This window comes from Diadema antillarum, unplaced genomic scaffold (assembly GCF_040938485.1).
Source record: "Diadema antillarum isolate AM-2024a unplaced genomic scaffold, OU_Dant_1.0 seq00001487_RagTag, whole genome shotgun sequence".
Lineage (NCBI taxonomy): Eukaryota > Metazoa > Echinodermata > Echinoidea > Diadematoida > Diadematidae > Diadema > Diadema antillarum.
This window is the reverse complement of record NW_027272226.1, coordinates 142,639-159,597: the sequence shown is the minus strand read 5'-3', so window position 1 is coordinate 159,597 and position 16,959 is coordinate 142,639. Positions and strand designations below refer to the sequence as shown.

Genomic DNA, 16,959 nt, shown 5'->3' with positions numbered 1-16,959 from the left:
AAATGGAACGCATGGCTTTTTAGATTTAAAAAAAAATAACCCACTGAAACTACCAAAACCTAAATAACAATTTGCATTTGCTTACTCCATCGCACGTTCTTTTTTCTTTTCTTTTTTTAACGAAAAATGGAGTTAATTTTCTCTCTGCGGCAATGCTTTGAACGCATCTAATTTTGCGTCATTGCCGATGGCCAGCTTCCTAAAGAATTGATACGAATCCTTTCAAATATACGAAACAAAGTCTAAAGATCCTGGATCCTGGCGGTGAATTTCGGTGGTATTATAAATCCTGCTCACTATCAAAATTTAATCATCTGTTCCTTGCACCATTTTACCAACCAACTGTTCCTGAAAATTTCATCCTAATCTGTTCCCAAATTTTGACTTATTTTGCGAATAGAGAGACAGACAGGCAGACAAACTAACAAACAAACCAAAGCAGCCAAAAAAAAAAAAATACAACCTTTGGCGGAGGGGGGCATGCATTTCATATCGTTTGTTTTTGCGTAACCCGACAACAAGCGTGACAACAAGCGAGCACGTGTCAGCCTTCCTCAGCCTCCCTCGGCCTCCGACCCTCTCTTCCCGTCCTCTCTCTCCCTCTCACAATACACTGTAGCGTTGTACACGCACGCGGCTGGATAAGTGGCCGGCTGGGTGCTTGTGCATGTGTGTGTGGATCCCAAATCAGAGCGCATGTGGTGAGCAAGTGTGTGATGTGGTGTGTTCGTTATCTGCAGGGAGGTAGTACGTCGCTCTGTTGAGCCGCGTTGTTGTGATCGGTGCGGTGACTGCGTGGGTAAATTTTTGCGCTTGTATAAGTATGTAAACTGCTGCTGCTTTCAACATCTAGCTTCTTTTCTAGCCAGATAATAAAGACTGAAAAAGGCGAGAAATTGGTCCGAACTTAGCTCGTCAAGCAAGTTACCCTTGTCGGCAAGTTCACGCGTGGTGTTACCCTTGTCGGCAAGTTTTACCCTTGTCGGCAATTGCTTCTTCCAACCGCACGCTTGTCGGGGCCGACAAGGGTGATATACGCTGGCGAGATCCCTGCATTGTAGCTTCAACAAGAGAATGGCATCAATTTCAAAACCATTTCAAAATGGTGTTTACGGACATGGTTTGAAACATGATTCTTGGGGTGCTTTATTTTTGATAGTGTATCTAGTAAACCATTGAATCATTATTCAATCAGGATGTGAGTGTTGTCACTGCACATCTGCTTTGCACCGTTCCATCTGGGAAATAAAGGTCAACTGCATGTCTTCTCTGTGCATCGCGCAGTCTGTAGTAATGCCAGGGTGCGTGCATACTGTACATATATGTGCTTGTTATTATGACATCACAAAAGAAGTTTGCTATGAAAGCAGTCATCCCCCTCAGCGGAATCATGAGCCGAACTGTGATCGGACCACTGACTACAGTGGATCGGACTTCTTCGGATTCGGGGAAGTGGGCCAAAGCGTAAGCGCTAAAGAGGAGTCGATAGCATAGGTCTCTATAGGAAACTTGCACCGTGCGCCTGCGTACGCATTTGACTAAAACACCGGGACCATGCACCTTTAATACTTGCATGTATTTGCGATTTTCATTGTTGCTCCAAAAATATCAGCTTCTGAAACCTCCCACCATGTAAATGCGTGTATTCTGAACAGAATTTCTGCTCACAGATTGATTTAAATGCCCAGAAGGGACAGCCCAACCTACAGTAGGGGGGCATCCTGTTTTGGTGACCGGGATATTGACTCCTACAGTGTAGGTTGTACATCATGGTACTCTTGAGCACGGAGTGCAATCGACAGGGGGTGTGTCCACGGTGTCACTGTGGTACCCAGGTTCATAGATGTGTGCCTGATTGATGGAGACAGCCCCTCAAACGATGGCATGCCAGAGTGAAGAAAAGTATTGCATTTCTTTTAGGTAAAAGTCAGGGGATGAGCGGATGACCCTCTTTCCCCACTGTAAAGTAGTACAAGAGTGAATGGTCACAAGTTCAATGGTACAAGATTTCGCAAGAGGTGAAAGATAGTGGCACTCTATTCAGTGAGGCAAAGCTGAGTGAAATAGTGTGCCTCATTTTCACCGAGTACGAAATCTTGTTCCATTGCACGTGTAAAGACAATGCACTGTTTGTTTGAATACGACACCTCGAATGTCAACAGATTTGGTCCACATAGATTCTTGAATTATGTACAATTGTAGCACAGAATGGCAACCATTTTCCATGAAAGATGAATGAGTAGCCGCACAGTCACAGTCACTGTGTATACGATGTACGCTATACGTTCGTGAAGCTGATCGGTTGAAGTTGATTACAAAGAATAAATGGTGACAAAACTAATACACACTCGTAATTTAAAGTGCGCAGCAAATGTTTGTTCATCGTGCCATCAGAGCTGTGCGACGGAACAAAAACTTCAAGTCCATTGTGAGTTTAACACATGAGTCAATGGAAATGGGTGACGTCTGCCATGCGCTCTCCATTTTTGCTCAAACAGAATTGCACGGCTGACGGCCACAGCGTAGGATTGAACTTTTAACTAAATGTCACGTGATGGGCAGTCAACCAATCGAATAGCTACATTCCTTTTAGGTGTTGTGTAATCATAAAGTGATAATGGGAAGAATCTTTACAAGTGAAAAAATTAGCCATGAATGAACTGTAGCCTTCACACTGATGCAATTATTGAAGCGGAATCCAAATCTTGGGATTTACATTGCAATCCATATTCTATAACAAGATTTTTGACATTGTGGACATTAAAATCTCCCAACTTGGTGCGATCTGCTTGATCCGATTTCCAAGAAACGGACCCATGCATTTTGAAATACAGGGAACTTTGTATTATGTACAGGTAGATTCACAGAGCCTCCAAAAATGTGCAGAAAGTGAAATGCTTATGGAATACTTCTGGAATATATTTATTAGGAGATGAAAATCATGGGCAGGCATTTTGCAATATATTTTGCCCCCGAGGGTTGAAACATATGCTGGAGGTACATCCATTCTGTAGCTGTCAATAACAGGTCCCCTGGGTTACCAAGCATGTAAACTATGCGCAGAAGTGGGGCTTACAAAACACTATGCATGAGGTGTTCATTAGTAGGTACAAGATCTATCAATACTGCACTGCGCACTATAAACCCTTTCACTGGAATTCACGGAAGGTGGTACATTTGAAACTATGGTTTAAAGGGATTGTACAGTTTTGGTTCAGACCTAATTTCAGATTTCTAACATTTTTTGGTGAAGTAATGTGAAACCTCTTATGAAATATGAAAGAGCACATCATTCTATGAGGAATTCAACATTTATTTGATGAAAATTGGTTTTCTAATAAAGTGTGGGACCCACACTTTATTATGATCGCGTTGTTTTACTTTGTTTTTGGATGTTTCAGTCAATCCAAACCCAATTTTCATCAAATAAACTTTGAATTCCTTTTAAAATGGTATTCTCTGTATTATATCTTAAGTGTTTTCTTGGTATCTCGCAAAAAGTTAAAAGCCCAGCTTATCTCCACCAATACTGTACCATCCCTTTAATAGAACCATGGACAAAGACCATATTTTTTAATGGGGCGCCAAGTGTCGTATGGCCTGTTTCGTTACGAAATCAGTCATTTCGTCACAAAATGATCATTTCATCAATGTAATGTTAACATTTCTAAACAATTATGAACATTTTGTTGATGAAATCAATAAATTAACTGATGCCTATATTGACTGTGCCTACATTATTGTTGCAGGATGTGATTTGGAGGAGTTTTTTCATAGTCAAATTTATCTGCATTCTTTATGAACCTTTGTCATTTTAAAGGGTCTGTCGTCTTAGACACATTTATGAGGGAACTTCAGTTTAACTGGGACATTTATAATGTACTTCCGCAACAAATCCCTCAGTAGTACAATGTATGTTCAGTAATGTATGTTCAGTCATGTATAGTTTTTAGAGCTGTGAGTTTGATTGACAGGTCCAGTAGATTATGACACAGCTGTTTGTATGGAATGTAGCTTTGTGGTGGCAGTCAGCAGGGAGTGTCCTGGCAGCAGCCTACAGAAACCACCAGGTTACCCTACACAAAGGGTTAACCCTACACAAAGGGTTAACCCTTTGCGTTCCAACAAACTTTCTAGTGCAGTGGCGGATCCAGAGGGGGGTGCACCGGATGCGCACCCTCTCTTTACTTTTGGTTGAAACAAAAGAAATAAGAAAAAAATGGGGTGGGGGGAGGGTTGCGTACGCCCCCTTTTATACGTAATTCCTGAATCTGCCCCCTGTAGTGTACACGTAATGTGCAAAACTGTTTCAAGAGAATTTGGTTTAATAAACTTTACTTGAATGCAGAGTTAGTTTGTACACAAATGTCTATGACAATCACAAAACTACATGAAAGGGTTAACCCATTGAGGTCAAGTTTAAAACTTTGCTAAACATCATATTTCCCACCACAATTCTTATCATACATGTCAAGGGGATTTTAGTACAACAGGGTTTGAAAGATTACACACACTTCTTGATTTCTATCGTACTATTGCGAACTAGTAGGCCATATGTATGTCCCGCATATATGTGTAGCTTTTTGCTGATTTGGTGAGTAAACTTATGTTTGCCATACACATGAGCAACTCTCAGAAAAAGCATGTACAGTGTATTGCACATCTTATAGATTGTTTTGTGTTTTGTTTCAAATGTGGGGGATTACATTTTTTTTTCTCTTTGAATAAGAGTGATATGTTTATCATTGCTGATTTAGTTTTCATTCCTTCACTGTGGCTATCTATCGTAGACAAAATCAACTGCATGTTACATATTGATTGCTTTTGAAGTGTGATTATTATTATCTTTTTTAGAGTATGCTATAAATGTCAAGAAGCTTCTTGGTTCGAGACAATTTGATGAAAATATCATATCACACCCCTGAAGGCTATTTAAAGTCAATTGTACATTGGATTAAAATCAGAGCTTTTTGACAGGGTGGAATCAATTCCATTTTAACCCCCCCCCCCCCCAACAAAAAAAGTACAAGTAAAGAAATTGAACAAAATTATGTATATCCACAAGACTATCATAATCATATTCAACAATTCATTCTCCCCAACCTACCATAAAAGCTAATGTCAAGTGATGAAGCTTTCATCTATACAGCTCTATGTTATTATATATAATGTATTATATATTATATAATATAATATATGATATATGATATATTAAATATTATATATCATGTATTTTATATATGTCATATATTATCATATATCATATGATATATCATATATTATATATTATATGTTATAGAATGTATATTACATATTGTATACAATATTTTGTGCCTGTATCTATTGTAATGGCAATGCTCTGAATGACTTTTTTTCATATTCTATTGTGTGCAGAAATGATGCTGACGACATACACCATATCTTTCTCATTTGTGATGTGTTCCTTTCTCTTTTCTATTTCGACAGGGATGCCATTCAGATGCTGCTGAAGTTTGATGCGTCGCCGACGGTAGCGGATAACAGGGGGAGCAACCCCCTGCACCTTGCTGCCTGGACGGGCAACATGGACATTGTACAGACCCTGCTAACTGTCGGTGTCAGCAAGGACCAAGTAAACGAACAGGTAGATAGAGTGGGCAGTATTTGTTTTATGAAAACTGGATTTTTCTGTGCTGTAAAGCTACAACTGTACCTGGAGTAGAAATGCATCTTGTTGTGTAAAGGGCTTTAAATGAGCTTCCTCTTGCAGTTAAAAGCTGAAATATGGAGGTTTTTTTTTTTTGTTTGTTTGTTGCAAAGGCCACTTCTACAATTCCCCCTTTACTGGTACACTGAAATCTCCTTCTTCAGCTTCTTCCACTTCCTATTGCAAAGGCCATGTCTATTGATAGAAACCTTGTCTTTCTTTTTAATGAATAGTATAGCCCCTCCCACTTTCTATTGCAAAGGCCATGTCTATTGATAGAAACCTTGTCTTTCTTTTTAATGAATAGTATGGCCCCTCCCACTTTCTATTGCAAAGGCCATGTCTATTGATAGAAACCTTGTCTTTCTTTTTAATGAATAGTATAGCCCCTCCCACTTTCTATTGCAAAGGCCATGTCTATTGGTAGAAACACCTTCTCTATATAGGCCTAAGTAGTATAGCCCCTCCCACTTTTTATTGCAAAGGCTATGTCTAGCGGTAGAAAGCTCTCACAGACCACTCCAATTTCCATGAAATTCTATGTTGGAGTTATTCACAGAAAAAAGAAAGAAGAGAGAAAAGAAAAACAAATGAATCATAACAGTTACAAAGACAGGACTGGAATAATAGAAAATGTATTAAAGGCATAACTTACCATTTGCAGATGAAACAAAAACCCAGCATTCATGCTTCAAAATACTTCGAAAATGTGAGTTAGGGATAGAAACAACCAATGTAAGAATTTGAACCAGTATAATCGGGGTTATTCAAGTATTGTTAAATCTACAATTTAATGTGAACAGTAAATGTTTCCAGTCTAAACCATCTGCAGTTATGGTTTAATGAGAAAAATAGTGATATCTCCTATATATATTAGGCTTTATTGCAAAAATTTCATATGATAGAATGTTTTGTGATACAAATTGTGACCTAGTTAGTACACATACAATGTATGCATGAAATGGGGTACCTTGAACTTTTTTTTTTTAAAATCACTGCTTCCAAAGGTTATCAGGACCTTCAAGATGTACATGTTGTCACAAATGTACACACTAGTAGTTATGTACATGTATGATGTACTGTATGCATGGTTGTTTTAATGTGTATGTACACAGGTGGACCAGATTAATGGAGAACATTCTATGTGGTATACATATAGTACATACAGGCTGACCAGATCAGTGGAGAATTTTCTAGGTGGTATACAATGTAGCTATACAGTACATGCATGGAATAGGAAAAACATTATAGCTCACTCAATCTAGAATGATTTCACCCATTTCCAGAATGTTCTGGGAAGTGCTAACATATTTGGCTGAGTGAGGCACTGTCCCTGTAGCCCAATGTGATTGGTAGTTATTCTTGGTAATGATGTTTTGTACATAGTTAGGCAGTGAGTCATCCAGGTTTCCTGGAACTTGGACTGGCTAGTAGGTTGGAGAGAGTTATAGAATGTGCTAGAAGGGGTGAATAGATAGTATATAAGCTAGAGAAATTCTGCAGTAGGCAGAGTAACCAACACCTCTGCTCTGAGAGTTACGTCACTTCTGGCTCTGAAGCGACTTGTTATAGTCAGTCCTGTGTTACCTGCTGACCTGTTATGTTTGTGGAGATAAGGCCTGGGAGACATTTTGCCTGCAGATAATTAATTTGCCTTCATTGGGGATAGACACCATCTTTATGTCAATGGACATTGCTACGGAAAAGCTGTGACGGGCTGGATTCCTAGCTGGACAATATTAAGTGAATCATCATTCAACGCATCAACTGGACGTGGTCGTCACAACATTTGGACTCTGAACGTTTCGCCGTGGATGTATATCGTGGATTTTACCCCGGATTTATACCGTGGACTATCGTAAACTGTGCCTCTGGAGTTACGTCAGAGGAATCATTCATCGGTGCATCGCGGATCATTCGTTTGTGCATCGAGCATCGTATTTGGACATTTCCAGGGATATTGCGTGTAATGCGTACGTAAGTGATCCCATTACTGACTTATATTTATTTTTATTGATCATTATTGTACTGATGTGAAACCGATTACCAGTCTGTACCCACAATATCACTGTTAATAAACCGCCTGAACATCAGTTGATTGTTTCTTTTGTGCGATCATTCTCAGAGTGATTTTGGTCGTAACAAAATTGGGGGCTTGTGTCCGAGAAGTGAATTTAAGCCAAAACTTAGAATTTGGAACGTTCCGGAATCCAGAATATTGGTACAGACAAAATACCGGTTGAGTTGGTTGTATAAGTGTATATTGTGCATAATACATTGTGACAATGTCAATCAGTACAATGGATGTTCAGGCATTTGTTCAGAGGACAGATTTGTCCCTCAAAGACTTGCAAAGATTACGCAAATGTGATTTGACTGCTATTGCACAGTATTTGAATGTTGATGTTCCACAAGGTGCAAGAAAGGCAGAGATTCTTGACTTAGTAGCTGGTCACATGGAGCTCAAAGAAGAAATCGACATTCCAGATCAAGCTCAAATTTCTGATCAAATGCGGCTTGAGCTCGCTAAAATGGAAATGGAAATGAAGAAAGAGAAGATGAGATTAGAAATAGAAAGAGAGAGGGAAAGAGAACAAAGAGAAATGGAAATGAGGAAATTCGAAATGGAGCAGCAAATGAAGTTGCGTGAGATGGAATTGACTCATGCACAGACTTTTGGAAATCGTGAAAGGGCTCCCTCTGAATTTGATTTGGCAAAGAATATTCGATTGGTGCCAAAGTTTGAAGAAAACAGAGTTGATGCATATTTTGTGTCATTTGAGAAGTTGGCTAACAGTTTGAACTGGCCACAGGAATTTTGGCCCTTGCTCCTTCAAAGTGTGTTTGTCGGCAAAGCAGCTGATGTGTACTCATCTCTCTCTGAAGAGCAATCACGTGACTATGCTACAGTCAAGAAAGCAGTGTTGAATGCTTATGAGTTGGTGCCAGAGGCGTACAGACATAAGTTCAGAAATTCGTACCGCAAACCAGGCCAGACACATGTTGAGTTTGCTCGTGAAAAAGAAATGATGTTCGATAGGTGGTACAGGTCCCTGAAAGTGGATCAGGACTTTGATAACCTACGTGAGGTTGTTCTCTTGGAAGAATTCAAAAAGAGTGTTGCTTTCAGTGTGAGGTTGCATCTGGAAGATCACAAAGTGACAAGTTTGCATAAAGCAGCCTTTATGGCTGATGAGTATGAGCTCATCCATAGAAATGAGAACAGACCACCTTTCAGGAATTTCTCTGGAAATAAGAGAGACAAAAATCAGTCGAGCAACCAACGGAATCCTGGTTCAGGAATGTCATCGGCACCAAAGCCTCAATCTGAAAAAGGGTCCAGTACAAGCGCAAATGTCATCAAATGTTTTCACTGTAACAAGACAGGGCATGTAAAGTCACAGTGTTGGAAGTTGCAAAACAAAACAAAGAAGGACTTGGGATTTGTCATGTCAAAAAGTGTCCTACCCGAAAACAGTGTCCCGTTCAGTGAAACACAGGCCATTGAAAGTCAATCTCCCAAATTCAAAGATAGGCTGAAGCAGGTGGATGAGAGCTATCGTAGCTTTTTGTTTGATGGTGAGGTGACCCCATGCACTTCTGGTGAGGCAGGTAAGCCAGTAGTCATCCTGCGGGATACGGGGGCCTCTCAGTCGTTGATGGTGGATGGTGGTATGACTTTTCCACCAGATAGTGCAGTGAATGCAAAAGTCTTGATTCAGACTGTTGATGGCAGTTATATGTCAGTACCACTGTATAGAGTGGATTTGAAGTGTGACCTAGTTTCTGGTCCTGTTACTGTTGGAGTTGTTCCTGAGTTGCCCATGGCAGGCATTGACTTCCTGTTGGGGAATGACTTGGCTGGGGACAAGGTGGTTGCGTCTCCAGTTGTTTCGGAGAAACCAGTGGTGGTTGCTGAAACTGAGCAGTTGCAGGAGGAATTTCCTGGGATTTTCCCAGATTGTGTTGTGACTAGGTCTCAGGCTCGTAGAGCTGTTCAAGATGATGCGGATTTTGTTGATGTGGAGGAGAATTCCGGTGTTTGGTTGGCAGAAACCTTTTTCAAGGATTTGAATGATGGGGTTGCTGTATTAGGCTCCGAGGCTAACAGTGATGGACTGTTTAGCAAGTCTTCCTTGGTTGAAGCACAGCAGGCAGACTCTGAGTTGAAAGGCTTGTCTCAGACGGCGAGTTCTGAGGCTGAGGCTGAAAAGGTCCCTGAGTGCTATTATGTCAAAGATGGCATTTTGATGAGGAAGTGGAGACCTCCCCATAGGCCAGCTGATGAGGATTGGACGGTGGTCCGTCAAGTTGTTGTCCCTCCTAGTTACCGCGGTGAGATCTTGAGGATTGCTCACGAGTTACCTGTTGGCGGCCATTTAGGCGTCAGAAAGACAAAGGATCGGATCATGAGGCATTTTTATTGGCCGGGGTTGAATGTGGATGTGGCTGAGTTTTGCAAGACTTGTCACACATGTCAGGTGGCTGGTAAACCACAGCATTCGGTGAAGCCGGCGCCATTGATTCCGATACCTGCGTTTGAAGAACCATTCAGTCGGGTTCTAGTTGACTGTGTTGGACCTTTGCCTAGGACTAGGTCGGGTCATAAGTACCTCTTGACAATCATGGATATGTCTACACGGTTTCCAGAGGCTATCCCATTGAGAAATATCACTGCTAAGACTGTGGTAGATGCTCTAGTGCAGTTTGTCACTAGGTATGGGTTGCCCAAGGAAGTGCAGTCTGACCAAGGGTCAAATTTCATGTCAGGCATATTTCAAGAGGTGATGTATCGTTTGGGTGTGAAGCAGCTGAAGTCGTCAGCTTATCATCCCCAATCCCAAGGTGCGTTGGAGCGCTACCACCAGACCCTAAAGACAATGATTAGGGCATTTTGTGAGGAGTATCCCGAGGATTGGGATAAGGGCATCCCTTTCCTGCTGTTTGCAACGAGGGACTCCCCAAATGAGTCGACGGGTTTCAGCCCATTTGAGTTGGTGTACGGTCATGAAGTTAGGGGCCCACTGAAGCTCATCAAAGAGAAATTCATGACTGAGGATGATGAGGTCCACCTACTTGACTATGTGTCAAAGTTTCGTGAAAGGCTTTCAAAGGCTTGTGAGGTAGCTAGGGAACACTTGAAAGTGTCACAAGACTCTATGAAGAGAAAGGCAGACAAAAATGCCAAAGCCCGAACTTTCAACCCAGGTGACAAAGTTCTTGTACTGCTGCCCATGCAAGGTGAACCACTGAAAGCCAAGTTCAGTGGCCCATACTGTGTCAAAAAGAAACTCAATGATGTGAACTATTTGATCAGTACGCCAGACAGACGAAAAGATCAGAGGATGTGTCATGTCAATGTGCTGAAAGAGTGCTATGACAGAAAGTCAGTTGGTGTGACATAGATAGTGGATAGCACAGTAGAATTTAAGGGTGAAAAGTTTTCACCGGCATATATCATTTCCAGTGTATGTGTTAAGCATATTCATTAATGTGTGCAAAACAGTTTGATATGATTGTATAAGCTCCAAGAATCCAAGCAATATCATTGTAAATGGTATCCATGAAAAGAGAACATGGAATGAATACAGCTATCCAAAAGACATGTGATAGTATGTGATTATTGTAGCTTGACTTGGATTTTACCTCACATTCATTGTAAATAATAATGAGAAATTGTGAAGGTAAAAGAAACCCTTGCTACGGCAAGGCTTTCTTTTTCCCATGGGGGATGGTGTCACAAATGTACACACTAGTAGTTATGTACATGTATGATGTACTGTATGCATGGTTGTTTTAATGTGTATGTACACAGGTGGACCAGATTAATGGAGAACATTCTATGTGGTATACATATAGTACATACAGGCTGACCAGATCAGTGGAGAATTTTCTAGGTGGTATACAATGTAGCTATACAGTACATGCATGGAATAGGAAAAACATTATAGCTCACTCAATCTAGAATGATTTCACCCATTTCCAGAATGTTCTGGGAAGTGCTAACATATTTGGCTGAGTGAGGCACTGTCCCTGTAGCCCAATGTGATTGGTAGTTATTCTTGGTAATGATGTTTTGTACATAGTTAGGCAGTGAGTCATCCAGGTTTCCTGGAACTTGGACTGGCTAGTAGGTTGGAGAGAGTTATAGAATGTGCTAGAAGGGGTGAATAGATAGTATATAAGCTAGAGAAATTCTGCAGTAGGCAGAGTAACCAACACCTCTGCTCTGAGAGTTACGTCACTTCTGGCTCTGAAGCGACTTGTTATAGTCAGTCCTGTGTTACCTGCTGACCTGTTATGTTTGTGGAGATAAGGCCTGGGAGACATTTTGCCTGCAGATAATTAATTTGCCTTCATTGGGGATAGACACCATCTTTATGTCAATGGACATTGCTACGGAAAAGCTGTGACGGGCTGGATTCCTAGCTGGACAATATTAAGTGAATCATCATTCAACGCATCAACTGGACGTGGTCGTCACAACATTTGGACTCTGAACGTTTCGCCGTGGATGTATATCGTGGATTTTACCCCGGATTTATACCGTGGACTATCGTAAACTGTGCCTCTGGAGTTACGTCAGAGGAATCATTCATCGGTGCATCGCGGATCATTCGTTTGTGCATCGAGCATCGTATTTGGACATTTCCAGGGATATTGCGTGTAATGCGTACGTAAGTGATCCCATTACTGACTTATATTTATTTTTATTGATCATTATTGTACTGATGTGAAACCGATTACCAGTCTGTACCCACAATATCACTGTTAATAAACCGCCTGAACATCAGTTGATTGTTTCTTTTGTGCGATCATTCTCAGAGTGATTTTGGTCGTAACAATGTCTCAGGCCAACACATTTTTTTTTTCCATGTCAAATTTGAAAACATCACTTTCTTTCGGAATAAACCCAATGGCGTGTTCACATTGTCTGAAGTGAGAAGAGTACGTATATTTCCTGTATGTGTTGCATGAATGACTTCAGGAAATGCCACATAAATGTGACAATAAAGTCTAGAGTTCATCCACTTGACAGGACATGTACATGCACACAGGTACCATGTTTCTGCCCATAGACCATGCTGAAAACTTGGTTTACCTTTGCTCTTCCATGGGAAACCCAAGGTAGGATACAATGTACCAATGTGTAATTTGTTTGTAGTAAACCGCCTTTTTGTAGACATGAATCAGGCTGGAAGGTTATTTTGAACCCACTCTACGACTGGAAACCTATGAAAATATTCCGATTGTTGTGACCAATGCCTCTGAACACACCCACACTACTACACAGCATGTTGATCCTCTGCACAGTGTGTTGACAGTGTCGAATAATACTCGTCAGAATGCAGCCGCACACTTTCACTTTCCAATCTCTTCCCCTTTCCAGCTACAGCTAAAGTGGGTTAGTACAGTAGTCTCCGCTTAATCAGGTTGTGTGTAGCAGAGCATTTCTTACCTGATTTAAGCAGTACCCGGAATATGGATGGTACAGTATTGGTGGAGATGAGGATTGAGCTTTCAACTTTTTTATACCCCCGCCAAACGAAGTTTGAAGGGGGTATATAGGAATCAGCGGACGGTCGGTCGGGCGGTCGGGCGGTCGGTCGGGCGGTCGGGCGGGCGGTCGGGCGGTCGGTCCGTTGCAAATCTTGCGTCGCGAACTACTTCCTCAGTTTTCAACCGATTCCCATAAAACTTGGCACAGATGTGTGCCTTGGGTTGTAGATGTGCAAGACGTATTTTTTGACAGTACCCAAAAGTACGTTGCCATGGTAACGGCATATTATGGGCAAAAATGGGTACAAATCTTGCGTCGCGAACTACTTCCTCAGTTTTCAACCGATTCCCATAAAACTTGGCACAGATGTGTGCCTTGGGTTGTAGATGTGCAAGACGTATTTTTTGACAGTACCCAAAAGTACGTTGCCATGGTAACGGCATATTATGGGCAAAAATGGGTACAAATCTTGCGTCGCGAACTACTTCCTCAGTTTTCAACCGATTCCCATAAAACTTGGCACAGATGTGTGCCTTGGGTTGTAGATGTGCAAGACGTATTTTTTGACAGTACCCAAAAGTACGTTGCCATGGTAACGGCATATTATGGGCAAAAATGGGTACAAATCTTGCGTCGCGAACTACTTCCTCAGTTTTCAACCGATTCCCATAAAACTTGGCACAGATGTGTGCCTTGGGTTGTAGATGTGCAAGACGTATTTTTTGACAGTACCCAAAAGTACGTTGCCATGGTAACGGCATATTATGGGCAAAAATGGGTACAAATCTTGCGTCGCGAACTCCTCCCACAGTTTTTGATCAATTTTTATGAAATTAGGTACAGATGTTCATCTGAATATGTTAATGTGCAAGACACATATTTCCGCAGTGGCAAAAAGTGCGTTGCCATGGTAACGGCATGTTATTGGTAAAATATAGGGAAAAATGCTTCATGGCAAAACTGCTTCATCAGTGTTCTTCCAATTCTCATGGAATTCATATTGAATGTTTGTCTTAGGATATAGGTCAGCATGACACATTTCTTGACAGTGACAAAAAGTATGTTGCCATGGTAACAGCTCACATATTATGAGCCAAAATGATGGAAAACTTTGTGTTGCAAACTACTTCCTCAGTTTTTGCCCAATTTCCATGAAACTTGGTACAGATGTGTGCCTTTGGTTGTAGATGTGCAAGACGCATTTTTCGACAGTACCCGAAAGTACGTTGCCATGGTAACGGCATATTAATGGCAGAAGATCAAGGAAAGATCTTGCGGATTTAACTACTTCCTCAGTTTTTTGACCAAAGCTTATGAAATGTTGTTTTGACCAAAGCTTATGAAATGTTGTTTGCCGGGGGTATAACCAGTCGCTGTAGCGACATTTCTAGTTTTTGTTAGATACCAAGAAAACACATATATGAAATAGTACAGAGCATACCATTTTAAGAGGAATTCAAAGTTTATTTGATGAAAATCGGGTTTGGAATGGCTGAAACATTCAAAAACAAGGTAAAACAAAGTGATCGTAATGAATGGTGGATCCCACATTTTATTAGAATTGCTCTGTTTTGATATACTGTATCTCAGCCATTTCAAAACCAATTTTCTTCAAATAAACGTTCAATTCCTCATGGAATTACATTTTTATGCTTTTTTGTATCTCATAAAAGGTTTCTGATTTTCTCACCAAAAATGTTAGAAACCTGATGTTAGGTCTCAACCAAAACTATATGATCCCTTTAAAAGCGGAGAGCACTGTAATACCGAATATCAATGCAAGCATTACTACGTGTACACCACTTGGCATTCGAAACATTGGGATATCACCAACTTCCTCCACTGAGGTATGCGGGAGGAAGGATATACCCCAGGCTAGAAAGGGTCTCTCAGTCAATGCCATGGGTCAGGTGTAGCATTTCTACAGTAACTTTCTATTTTCTCCAGCGTATTCTGTTGAAGGTACACTGGTGTGAGCTTGTGTTCTTTGGCATAGGCTTGGTGTGTGTGTGTGTGTTTGTGCATGTGTGTGTGTGTGTGTGTGTGTATGTGTGTGTGTTACTGTACGTGTGAAGTTACATGTACAGCTGTGAGCCCTGTCGATGCTCTTTGAAAATGTGATGCCCTTTGAAAACTTGATGCCAGGAAGTACACAGAGTTGTGTGTAACCAAAGAAGTTTGTGGGGAAATACAAAGTAATGGTCAGGGAACAACAAAAACAGGGTTTATTTTTAAGAGTGAGGAACGATATTCAAAGAAAGAAAGTATCAGAAGTCAAGCTGTCCCCTTCCTTAAAGGTGAATCACTGAATACATCTGGGGTTTTTTCCTTTCTTTTCAAGTGTTTTTTCTTTGTTTTTTCTTTTCACTGTTTTCCCTACTTGGCTAGAGGAAAATCCAGTAAACAATGAAACTAAACTGCATTTCACTCTTCTCCAAACCTTTCATTACACATTGTACCTGTGCAGGGTGTACATACAAACAAAAAAAAAGTTACAACCTACAATTGTACTGTACAACATTGTATGGTGGTGGTTTACAGATTATTTGGGGGTGGGGGTGGTGAAATTTTAAGGCATCTCCAACTTGAAAAAATGAATAAAACAACAAACAAAGTATGGATAATCATACCCAAGATGAATGAGACTTGAGAGAGAAAGGGGGGGGGGGGGGGGGAACTGACAATTTTAACATATATTGTAGACCTCAAGTTTTCCTTTCTGTGTCTATCGCAAACCCCGTTGATATCATTTATTTTGCCTGTCACTATAGAAGTGGTGATATAGCCTACCAGTCTGTAGTTATGGTTGGAAACAACACATCTCCTTCTCCTTTCTTTCTATGGCTTACTTCAGTGATCCCCGGTGGTATGTGATATTTTAAAGATGCGGTTATCGCCCCGTCCAGCCACAATGTTTTGATTCAGGATATGGTGCTGCTCCTAAAGTAGGTCTGTGGTTGGCCCCTGCATGCTTCACAGCTCCAGACAGAAATAAAGATCTGCCCTGTCTAGAAGTCAGTGTCATGTTTTTTCTTCTCCCCACTGAGTGTCTGTGAAGATTTAGGGGGAGTATTGGGTATACACTGCATTTGTTTGTTTGAAGTCTCGGCCTAATGCAGAACGATATTTGACCCTTGACCCCAGTAGTATTATTACTTTCGTTTTTCTTCTCCAAAATCCTTTAAAATCTTCAGGCAGTTGCTTGTTTCCCCTGTGGACTTCTCTCTGTCCCTCTTTCTCTGCATATAAGGGCTTTTTACAATTGTAAATTTTTGCTTAGTCCCATACCAACGGTGGGGCTAAGGGGGGGGGGGGGGGGCCTTAGCCCCACCGTTGGTACAGGACTATCCTTAGCCCACTTTCTGTTTACACTGGTTTTTGCCAAAGTGGGCTAGCCCCACCAATAGTCCGGTACTATCTGGCCCTGCAAAATAGCAGGGTTAGCACCGCAATTGTGGTGCCAAGCGAGTGAGTGTAAACAGAACGAAAAAATAATCCGGGGCTAAGCGACGGAGACGAAGTCCGACCCCCACTGACCAATCAGAAACAAGGTAATCAAGTGCTGCCGGTGCGTGCGTGTACGTGTAAAGTGCACAGCGTAATCATGAATATTCATGTGGTTTGGAAAGTCCGGGGCTAAGAAATATGAGTGTAAAAAGGTCAGTTTTCTCCTTAGCTCCGGACGAGAGATACATTGTAGTACGGGACTAATTGGCCAGTGTAAAAAGCTGAAAAAAATTTGTACGGGACTAACGATAGTCCTGGGTCAGAG

At 41.2% G+C, this 16,959-nt stretch overlaps 1 protein-coding gene across 1 annotated transcript in view; it reads left to right on the top strand.

Annotated features, from left to right (window-relative positions):
- LOC139709993 (uncharacterized) overlaps window positions 1–16,959 on the top strand; it is a 117,735-nt gene that overhangs the window by 38,920 nt on the left and 61,856 nt on the right. The window contains exon 3 of the mRNA XM_071621946.1: window positions 5,467–5,623. Coding sequence (XP_071478047.1) covers window positions 5,467–5,623 — 157 coding nt within the window. The remainder of the gene's footprint in view (window positions 1–5,466; window positions 5,624–16,959) is intronic.